This window comes from Rhinopithecus bieti, unplaced genomic scaffold (assembly GCF_001698545.2).
Source record: "Rhinopithecus bieti isolate Rb0 unplaced genomic scaffold, ASM169854v2 scaffold_82990, whole genome shotgun sequence".
NCBI classification, from domain to species: Eukaryota; Metazoa; Chordata; class Mammalia; order Primates; family Cercopithecidae; genus Rhinopithecus; species Rhinopithecus bieti.
Window position 1 is genome coordinate 138755 of NW_016830404.1, and position 11959 is coordinate 150713.

The 11959-nt window shown below is 39.3% G+C and overlaps 1 protein-coding gene across 1 annotated transcript in view; it reads left to right on the forward strand.

Moving 5' to 3' along the window:
- LOC108524410 (dedicator of cytokinesis protein 11-like) overlaps positions 1-11959 on the forward strand; it is a 155962-nt gene that overhangs the window by 77025 nt on the left and 66978 nt on the right. The window contains 7 exon segments of the mRNA XM_017865480.1: positions 662-731; positions 819-944; positions 1884-1952; positions 2857-3003; positions 7587-7670; positions 8497-8608; positions 11441-11619. Coding sequence (XP_017720969.1) covers positions 662-731; positions 819-944; positions 1884-1952; positions 2857-3003; positions 7587-7670; positions 8497-8608; positions 11441-11619 — 787 coding nt within the window.

Here is an 11959-nt window from a genome sequence, read left to right on the forward strand (position 1 = left end):
GTGGAGTCTCGCTCTGTCACTCAGGCTGGAGTGCAGTGGTACAATCTTGGCTCACTGCACCCTCTGCCTCCCGGATTCAAGCGATTCTCCTACCTCAGCCTCCCAAGTAGCTGGGATTACAGGTGCCTGCCACCACACCCAGCTAATTTTTGTATTTTTAGTAGAGACGGGGTTTCACTGTATTGGCCAGGCTGGTCTCGAACTCCTGACCTCATGATCCACCCGCCTTGGCCACCCAAAGTGCTGGGATTACAAGCATGAGCCACCGCGCCCCCGGCCTTCATTGTGTTTTTCTATTCTCTTCCTTTTATTCTCACTAGAGGGTATCTCAATATTTATCTAATTTGAAGTCTTTTAATGCATAGTAGCTACCACTATGCTTCAGGCACATACATGGTTTAGAAACAGACGTAACATCTGGGTTGTCAAATTAAATATCCATCTTTTGAACTAGGAAATATATTTTATAAGACCCGAGCATGATACATGCTGAAATCTTTCATACACCTAAACTATCACCATTATATTTAATGCAATCATCTCACTTTTAATTATTTAGGCAGTGGTAGATGTTTTTGGGGCTAGACATGACAATCTTAAGAATCAAAATATGGTAATTCATTATAGTATGACATGCTGACTCTTGTGAATGTCGTTTCAGGGTTCTCTTACATATTGTATCAAAGTGCCACGAAGAAGGCTTGGATAGTTATTTAAGATCATTCATAAAGGTTTGTGGAGTAAAGTTTCTTTCTGAACAATTTGTTTTATGTGACAATTTTGTCTTACAGTTCATTTTTTTGTTTGTTTATTTGTAGTATAGCTTCCGACCTGAAAAACCGAGTGCTCCTCAGGCCCAGCTGATACATGAAACCCTGGCTACTACGATGATAGCAATATTGAAACAGTCTGCAGATTTTTTATCAATAAACAAATTGCTAAAGGTGCGAACATAGGACACAACAAGGAACGAAAGCAGCCATAGACACACTTCTTTTTTGATACCCTCCCGTTTCGCTTCTAGTCTTTCATCAGTTTCACATGTGACCCGTCCTCTCCCCACCACTTATGCCCATGCGTCCTTTTCCTGAAGTTCTCCACAGAACCTTCTTCACTCCAGCTACCCACCCCCTGCCCTCATTTAAATGTGTAAAAGAAAGAATTTTGGATCAAATAGACCTGAGTTAGAATCCTGTATCTGTCACAAAATAGTTTTGTGACCTGGGGCCAGTTATTTAGCATTTCTGAGCCTCCAAATCTTCATTGCTAAAATATAAGTAAAGCATTCAACACATGGTTCCTAGCACATCGTAGGCACTCAAGAAATTATAGCTGTTATTATTGTCACTATTTTTATTACTTCTTTTATTAATGGTAGAATTTCGAGTATCTTGGAGTATATCTGATTGAGGCTTCTCTATACTCTTCCAATTATATGACGTAGGCAAACATCTAGGCTACTTAGGCTGCACGAATGTCACATCAAGGGCAGGGTTGGGGCCCAAGCTAGGTGCAGGTGGTAATAAGATTCATTGAGCACTTAAAAGCGGTAACAAGATGAACTAGAAGTTAGTTTGCTCTTAATACCAGGCGTGGGCAATTAGAAACAATGGTGGGGATAAAATACTCCCCAGTGGGACAAAGGTTCCCATCCTTCCTTTGTATATTACCAGTCAACCCTGAAGTACAATAGTACCTTTTTGCTAAAACCATTTGCAGATACTCTGTGAGACTTTGATAGTGACTTGGGATCACTTGAAAATGTTAGTAAAATTCAAAGACAAGATCCATATTGATTTGTCAAACTTTGCACTTTCCAAGCTTCAAAGATTTGTAACAGTTAAAGATTTTCCTTTCTTTCTCTCTTTTTTTTTTTATTTTAGTACTCATGGTTTTTCTTTGAAATACTTGCAAAGTCGATGGCCAACATACTTGTTTGGGAAGAGAATACAGATTAAGGTAAAGAATAACTTTCAGTTGGCAAATAAATTTTATATATAAAGAAAATATTTGTATAGACAAAAAAAGCTAATCTTTACTCTCAGATAGCCATGCCATGCAAATCTGTATTTATATTTAAGGCTCCCAGTGCTTAGCTTTTGCAATGGTTGCTTACAAAAACAATGAGATGTATTGCGTAAATCTGAGGTCTGCGTTGATATGTTCTCCCACCATCTAATCTGCAGAGACTTTTCACATAGCTTCTTTCCTATAATCATTTGTATGTAAACTCATTACCTTGAATCTTTGCCTTTGTCTTAGGGCTTAAAAAATGTCTCTTGAGGAAGACTTCATTGGGTTAATCAGACATAGCGTTTGCCCGTTGCACTTGCAAGTGTTCAAACACTTTATGTCCTTAAGATATGATCCCGGAATGTGATGTATACATTTTGTTGTAATTTTTAATTGGTTTGAAAGGTAAAACCATTTTTTCTTATTCGTAGGAATCTAAGCTAAGACTTGTGAAGTCACAATGTTTACCTTATACTTTAATATTTTTTCAGAATTTATATAATACGTTTACTGAAATTGAAGTACATGCATACTTTGTGTGCCAGGAAAAAAGTGGAATGAAAACTGGGATTTGTCTGTAACTCAGAAGCATGATATTCCAAAGTTGGGGCAGAACAACCCATTCTTGCTGATAACCTCAGTCAGGTAGATTATTAGAGATCCAGATAGTTCCTGTAATTAGAGAGAGTCAAGTACATCTTGAACTAGTGATGCCATTTTTAAGTTGGAGAACAATTATACATCAGTTTTAAGATACATTTATTTGTAGAATGTGTTTGAAAGTAAAATGGAAACTTAGACCTTTTGGAAGTCTGACTTTTTTCTGTGCCTATTTAATTTCAGCTTCCCCGAGGCCAGAGATTTCCTGAGACATATCATCATGTCTTACATTCACTGCTTCTTGCAATAATTCCCCATGTGACTATTCGGTATGCGGAGATTCTCGAAGAGTCCAAAAATGTGAACTATAGTTTGGCTAGCTTCCTGAAGGTGAGTTAAAGGCAGCTGGAATGTGGTAAGGAACTCCTCTTCATTGACAGGAAACCCAAGAAAAAAATTAAGCACTTTCTAGAGACTCAGCTAGCTCTTCATGAGACTATTGGAAAACTTAGGTTGCTTATAAACATTGGCTATTGTGAACAGTGCTGCAACAAACATGGGAGTGCAGATATCTCTTTGATCCACTGATTTTCTTCCTTTTGGGTATATACCTAAGAGTAGAATGTTGGATCGTATGGTAGCTCTATTTTCAGTTATTTGAGAAACCTCCATAGAAGACATTGGCATTGGCTTGTGCTCTATGTGGCGATTCAAAAATCAGAGAGGCTGGCCGGGCACTGTAGTTCACACCTGTAATCCCAGCACTTTGGGAGGCCGAGGTGGGCGGATCACATGAGGTCAGGAGTTCGAGACCAGCCTGGCCAACATGGTGAAACCCCGTCTCTACCAAAAATACAAAAGTTAGCTGGGTGTGGTGGCAGGCGCCACTAGCTACTTGGGAGGCTGAGGCAAGAGAATCCCTTGAACCTGGGAGGTGGAGGGTGCAGTGAGCCGAGATCACACCACTGCACTCCAGCCTGGGTAATAGAGTGAGACTCCGTCTCAAAACAAAACAAGAAAAGATGTGAGAAGCTATCTTAGTATGTCAAATTTAACTATATATACAAGATAAAGGTGATAACAGTCATACCAGAAATACAAACAAATCTGTTCTTGATAGTGGTTGTACTAATTTACATTCCCACCAATAGGGTAGGAAGGTTCCCTTTTCTCCACATCCTCACCAACACTTGTTATTGCCTCTTTTGGATAAAAGCCGTATCTTTTAGCTTAACTGATCACAGCAAATTTGTCCCCATCCCCCAATGAAATGACGAATTAATTAAATCAGAGGACACATACAGGTGGCCTAGTCAGAAGACAAGTGTTGCTTGTTGCACACAGTGTTTTTAAACATAGTTTAAATGCTTATTTAAATGGGAGCACATACTTTCTAGGTTGCCACCATCCCTACCCACCCCTGAACCTCCTCATGCATTTAAATCATTTCTCTGACCCCATTGGCTTTTGACTTTGCAACTTTTGAACTAAAGCAACCTGTTTGGTGATGTAACCACAGTGTACATGTTGCTGATACATGTAAATGTAAATTGTTAGTGTTGATCAGTGAGGTTATTTTATTCGGGATATACCAGAAGAAACTCTATTTATGAAAGATGGCAAACTTAGCATTGTTAGGTTTTGTTATTGTCAGTATGTAAGGGGCAGTGCGAGAATGTAACTATTTTTCTTTCTTTTTTCTTTCTTTCCTTTTTTTTTTTAATTTGAGACAGAGTCTCCCTCTGTCACCCAGGCTGGAGTGCACTAGTGCGATCTCGGCTCACTGCAACCTCCGCCTCTTGGGTTCAACTGATTCTTGTGTCTCAGCCTCCCAAGTAGCTGGGATTACAGGCATGCATCACCATGCCCAGTATTTTTAGTAGAGATGGGGTTTTGCCATGTTGGCCTGGCTGGTCTTGAACTCCTGACTTCAAGTGATCTACCCATCTTGGCCTGAATGTAACTGTTTGTGATAAAGTGGGTAACAACAATATTTGATGTGTGGCAGAGACAAGCATGGTGGGTTGCTAATGCACGTAGTTTTTACTTTCCTCTTTCCATTCTCCCTCTCTTCACTTCTCAGAGTTCTTCGTTACTCTCAAAACTCTTCATGTTAAGAACCTTGTGGGCAACAATTCATCCAAGGAGTTTTAGTTTCTAACATATCCTTGTTGTTAATTAAAAATTCACAACTAGGTTTCACATATCTTGAGTATGATTTTCTGACGTAAGACTTCTCTTTGCCAGAATTAAAATAAAGTTTTAACCCTATTACACAAGCCTTTTTTTGTGTATTAAAAAAGGAAACATCCACATATCTTTTAAAATAAACTACAAATTAGATTATCTGAAATGTAGAACATTAGCTTCTTCCATGGAGTTTAAACTTGAAGTTTAGTATGTAAAGGGAACAGAACAGTTTTGGTTTAGTAGCAGCATTTACTTAATTCAAGTCAGCAAACACTGGCTTGTCTTTTTTTTTTTTTCTTTTTTTGAGACTGAGTCTTGCTCTGTCGCCCAGGCTGGAGTGCAGTGGCGTGATCTCAGCTCACTTCAAGCTCCGCCTCCCGGGATCACACCATTCTCCTGCCTCAGCCTCCCGAGTAGCTGGGACTACTGGCGCCCGCCACCTCGCCCGGCTAATTTTTTGTATTTTTTAGTAGAGACGAGGTTTCACCGTGTTAGCCAGGATGGTCTCGATCTCCTGACCTCGTGATCCACCCGCCTCGGCCTCCCAAAGTGCTGGAATTACAGGCGTGAGCCACTGTGCCCGGCCCATTGGCTTGTCTTCTGTGTGGCAATTCAAAGATGTGAGAGGCTGTGTTTGTGGTCAAATTTGAATATATATACAAGATAAAGGTGATAATAGTAACACCAGAAATGCAGACAGAATACTATAGAAAAATTAGAAAGGGAGAGAGAGATTATGACCAGGCAGCATGAAACAAGTAGCGTAGTGCGGAGTTCCCCAGGACAAGAGTTGAGCATGTTGCAGTTAGAGGATCCCTGAGCAAAGATGAAATTTGCATGTTCAAAAATTATTTAGGGACGAGTGAAAACTCATTGTGTGATGAGTTTAGGAAGTATGGAGAAAGAACTGGAAAGGCCATCTGGTGCCAATAACAGAAGGCCTTGAATGTCAAGTTAAGGAATTTGGACTTTGATTCATATGCAGTGGAGCAACACCAAATACTTCGGAGGATACTTTTCTTGCTGTTATGATAGATGAAGTGAGGAAGAGACCCGAGCCGAGTCAGGGCAACCGATTAGAAAACCAATTGTCTGCCTGGCACAATCCACTTATCTTTTAGGCTCAGCTCTTCCCTGGCCTTTCCAGGCAGTGTTGATCACCCCTTCTGTTGTTCATCTGTCTTTTACATAGTTCTATGGCACTTCTTATTATACACTATGTTTTCATTATGTGATTGTCTTCACTATTAGACATGATTATGGACCATGCCTATTCCACTTTGTGTTTCTCTAGAATGTAATACATTGTCTCAAACATAGTAGATCCTCTAAATGTTTGTTGGATGCTGGAATAAATAAATATGAGCCTCACTTAGTAATCCAGATGACAAGTGATGAGGGTCTGACCCTGGGCAGTGGCAGCAGAAGTGGAAAGGAGAGTATGAGATGCAAGACGCAGGTAGCTGGTTAATCAAATACTGAATTATTTGGATTTCACAGAAATATTCTAGGCACTATGAAGGATATAAAGGAAAAGATCATTCTTATTGTCCAATCCTGGTGAGATGACAGGAAAATAGTAAAATACAAGCTAATACTGAATAAAGTGTTTAAAGGGATCCATGGACCAATGTAGTTCAGGAAGATGGGATTTCATGAGAATCTTAAAGAATGAACAAGATCAGATAGAAGTAGCGATAGAATTGCTAGGTGTGGCATGAGTCAAAGACCTAGAGGTGGGAATACACAGTGCATCTTGAGGGGATAATAAGTGAATGATGGCTGAGCATGCTGGTGCCCGCCTTAGTCCCGGCTACTTGGGAGACCGAGGCAGGAGGATTGTTTGAAGCTGCAGTGCGCTATGACTGTGCTACTACACTCCAGCCTGAGTGACAGAGCAAGACTCTGCCTGTCTCTTTCTCTCTGTTGTTTTTTTTTTTCTGTTTTGAGACAGAGTCAAAGGAAGTCAATGAGATCTGTTGGCAAATGAAACTGGACAAGTAAGTTGGGACAAGATTGTGAGTGTTCTTGAATGCCAAGCTAAGGAGTTTGAAATTATATTAGAGACGATAGGGAACTATTGGAAGCTTTGGGGCAGGAAAATGACACAATTAGGGCTGGGACTTAGAGGTTAATCTGGAAGCAGATGGATGGAGACGTGAGAGACATGAAGACTGAGGAGGTTAACTACAGTTTTTCAGTTGCAAGGTAGTGAGAGCCTTAACTAGGAGAATGACAGCAGGCAAATATGAATAACTTAGGGCTGTCACAGAGAAGGGAGGTTTTACGCCTTGACTTCACTGAACACAAAAACCCTTTTGGTCTGAATTATTAATATTTACATAGGCAAGTCTCACTTTCATCAGCTAACAGACTACCTTACACTTCCCTTTGGAAGTGGGAGTTGACCAAAATGAGGTCAACTCACTTGGGCTTTGGGAGTTGACCAAAATGAGGAAGTGTAGCTGAATAGATTACAGATATGTATGTGTGTCTGTGTGTGTATGTGTGTATATGTATAGATAAATGTATATTTGTGTGTGTGGCTCTATATACATCTTGTTCTGAAAACTGTATAATTGAGGCCCTTCAGTCCCAATTCCAGTGATGCCACTTGCCCTTTATCTTTTTCTTTAAGGTCACCTGAAGCTCAGAAAGTTATCTATAAAACAAAATGTCTTTCTTTTGTGTGGAACCAATTTTGAATTTTAAAACTTTACATTTTAAAATTTAGACTTTTAGAATTATGTAACTAACCCTTAGTTTTGTTTTGGTTCCTACAGCGCTGTTTGACACTAATGGATAGAGGATTTATTTTCAATTTAATAAATGACTATATATCTGGATTCAGCCCCAAAGATCCTAAGGTAAGTTATAAGGACATGATCGTAGTGGATGTCAGACATCTGAGCATAAGACCAAAAGTGACATTTATTCTCTTCTAGGGGATTAGGAACTGTTGTTTTTATTTAGGTACTTGGAGTATAGACATACTTAAAAGCAAGGAATACTGGACTGTGTTTTGGGGTCCCCAGGACCCCCCATGTGTTCAATAGCTCATTCTAAGGATTTACAGACTCAACATATAGCTGTATTGATGGCTAAGATTCGTGAGCATGATACGATGAGGATACTCAGCTGAATCGGGAAAGGAAAAGACATCGAATAGGGTGGATAGCAATCTACACGCAGCCTTTCTGAACTCTTTCCCTCCTGTGAAGGGCCTCACAGAACACAGCCTCCTTCCAGCAGTGAAAATGCACTTGTAAGTGTGCAATATTCCTGTTCAAGGAAGGCCTGTTTAAAACTCAGAGTTGAAGGGTTTTATTGAGGGCTGATTATGTGTTGGAGGCTGGTCAAAATTCCAGACTCTCAGAAAGGAAAGCAAAGCAGGTGTTCACTATAAATCACATTGTTTGTACAAACAGTCTAAGCAGGCTGACACAGAAGGCGCAACTTATCATGTAGGGAACATTTCAAAATTTCATTTTTTAGATGCCAGCCAACAAGCAGTCCTTTTAAAGGGTAGCAGTCTTGGACCTGGTATGTTAACTCTTTCCTGCACAGGTCGCATCTCAAGGTATGCTTAGAATACTAAGCACTTCTGTTGTGAAAAATAATGCACTGTATTAAATTCTTAAAATAGCAAATGCCTACTAAATATGAGCTAATGTATCATTTCTTTCCATTTAGGTTCTGGCTGAATACAAGTTTGAGTTTCTGCAAACAATTTGCAATCACGAACATTACATTCCTCTGAACTTGCCAATGGCATTTGCAAAACCTAAACTGCAGCGGGTTCAAGGCATGTATTTGCATTTTCCATCATTTGAGTTTGTTTTTTTCCATGTTTTGCTAGCGCTAGTGTAGTATAATGTTTTCTAGTTGAACCAGTCAACTTGAAGGTAAATTCAGAATTGTTACTATCTGAAGTCCGTTAATGTTTTTCTGCATTTCCTTCATAATATCAGTAATAATATTCATAGTGTGAAGAAATCAGGTGTGTTAATAGATTGCTGCTTAAACACAGATGTCAGATACTAGTGAAATTACTTTCTGTAGTAGTGTTTGGGATCTTGTATAAGACTAAATTAAGAAAAAGACATGTAAATGCATTTCTCCTCAAAGCATCAAAAAATGTAAAGGTAGAGTAAAACAGTAACATGTTTGTGCTAAATTTATGAAATGCCTTCAGTTATCTCCATTGCTAGTTTTATTGAATGCTTTGTTGTATAGCACTATTCTTATGTTACTATGTTTTTTATTTGTCCCTTTTCTTTTCATATATTAATTAGATTTTTTTTCATTTGCGGTGGACCGTTTGACTTCAGTAGGTAGGTTTAACTCGGTTCACTCTAAATTAGCTTGCTGTTTTAGAAAACAATTGATTTGATGAATTGCTAAGATGGATGGGGGCTTTGTTTGCTTTTCAAATCCTCCCTAGCCAAATACCCAGAAAATCTAGGAGGCAGTGTGTTTGTTTAGTTTTAAAATAAAATTGAGTGTTGCTAGAGAAATCAACTTTAAAACATCTTCCTTCAAAACACAAGTTCCTGCTGCAAGCCAGCATAGAGGCCATGAATGGGGAACTGGAAGTTACTTGTGTGTGTGTGTGTGTGTGTGTGTGTGGTGTGTGTGTGTGTGTGGTGTGTGTGTGTGTGGTGTGTGTGTGTATGTGACCTCTCTCAGGCTTTCCTCTGTCTCTTAGATGCTGTTTAGTGATATCTTGGCCACAATTCTGCAGGTGTAGATGAAACCACCTGATTGGATTTGTTCAAATCACCAAAGTAACAAATTGATTACCATTTGTAAAATCTACTCACATAAAGCCACCTTTGTTAGTCCTGGCCCTTATGCGTAGAAGGTGATAGGGATTCACAAAAGGGTATGACCAATGCAGGAAGAAAATAATCTGCCTTGGTCTGTGTAGAAGTATTTGCTGAGTGGTGGTTTTAGTGATGGAATTATAGCCAGTGAAAATGGAGAAAAAATATTTTTAAACCATAGTACTCCTATTCAACTACCCCCTTACTTGATCCTGAGCATGTAGCTCATATACTTCACCCAATATTTATTTATAACTATGAGGAAGTCAGGAAAAAGAAGGGGTGGACAGATCATGAGGATTTAGGATTAAATTGGACTACTCGCAGCATTTAAGTCCCAACTGAATATAAAGCATTATATTAAGTGCTGAACAGGCCAAAAGAGAAATAGAAAACATATTCTTCAGCTTCATGGCCTATCTAATTAAATAGTACTGGAGAGGAAATAAAGATAGTAGAAATCTTCCATAGAAATTACTAAACTTGGCTGGGCGCGGTGGCTAACGTCTGTAATCCCAGCACTTTGGGAAGCCAAGGCAGGTGGATCACAAGGTCAGGAGTTAGAGACCAGCCTGGCCAATATGGTGAAACCCCGTCTCTACTAAAAATACAAAAAAATTAGCTGGGCATGGTGGCACATGCCTGTAATCCAACTACTCAGGAGGCTGAGGCAGGAGAATTGCTTAAACCTGGGAGGCAGAGGTTGCAGTGAGTCGAGATCGCGCCACTGCACTCCAGCCTGGGTGACAGAGATAGACTGTCACAAACAAACAAATTACTAAACCTGATCACAGTCCCCTATAAGTACTTATAAAGCAAGTCCCAACCATGATATTAACATCTGAGATTTAAAATAGACTGAGGATCTAGGCCGGGCACAGTGGCTCATTCCTGTAATCCCAGCACTTCAGAAGGCCAAGGCAGAGAGATCACCTGAGCTCAGGAGTTCGAGACCATCCTGGCCAACATGGTGAAACCCCGTCCCTACTAAAAATACAAAAAAGGGGCGTGGTGGTGCTCATCTATAGTCGCAGCTACTTCAGAGGCTGAGGCAGGAGAATTGCTTGAACCCGGGAGGCAGAGGTTGCAGTGAGCTGAGATTGTGCCACTGAGCTCCAGCCTGGGCAACAGAGTGAGACTCCATCTCAAATAAATAAATAAATAAAATAGACTGAGGATCTTAAAAGAAGGGAAAGACATAGTTCGAAGTGATTATTTTCTGATATAAAATATTTGGTTTTGAGTGATGATGGATTGGAATGGAATGAGACTGTTTTCCTTATTGTTCTTATGTCCCATGTATATTTTCAGCCCAATATATAATATTTACTGAAACAGTCAATACTGTCAGACTATTCAGTTGTTTAGTTTGTCTTTTCCCACTTTGTAAGTATAAATGGATAAGTAAGTCAAGCATTATTGTATAGAATTTTTCAGATGTATAGTTGTGACAAAATCTCTTCAGCTATGAAGAAATCTGTTAAAACGTTGCAAAATATATAATTATTTTATTGTAGGTTGTATCATAAGATTTCTATGAGTTCAAAAGAATACGGGGAAAAAAAAATCTAGGGACTTTCTTCCTGACTGAAATGATCATTAAAGTTATCGTCTAGCCCAAAATATGAGTGCACCTGTCTTGTAAATTTTGCATGCTTATTCTAGATGATAAAAGAGCTGCTCAGAATCATTAATAATAAAAATTATAGCTCTTGCTAGCATGATCACATATTATTAAATAATACAGTATTTTAATTATAATCATTTTTGAATATTTTCATAAATGGGTTTTAAATTTCATTGTACTGCAGATTCAAATCTTGAATACAGTTTATCAGATGAGTATTGCAAGCATCACTTCTTGGTTGGTCTACTTCTGAGGGAAACTTCCATTGCTCTTCAGGACAATTATGAGATCAGATATACAGCTATCTCTGTCATAAAGAATCTTTTGATAAAACATGCATTTGACACAAGATACCAGCACAAGGTAAGGATATCCATGCAGTCATCAGTATCACACTGGTAAAGTTCTACTATGATTTTTTATAGAAGATGAAGTTTTTTTTAGCAAGGAACATTATATAAGCATTGAGGAAAATTTATTTTGCTTCAAATCATAAGTTTTTTTTTTGGGGGGGGGGGGGGGAGACAGAGTCTCACTCTGTCACCCAGGCTGGAGTGCAGTGGGATGATCTCGGCTCACTGCAACCTTTGCCTCCCAGGTTCAAGCGATTCTTGTGCCCAGCCCCAGCCTCAAATCATTAGGTTTTTAAAAATACCATTTAGGACTGGGAGCAGTGGCTCACGCCTGTAATCCCAGCACATTG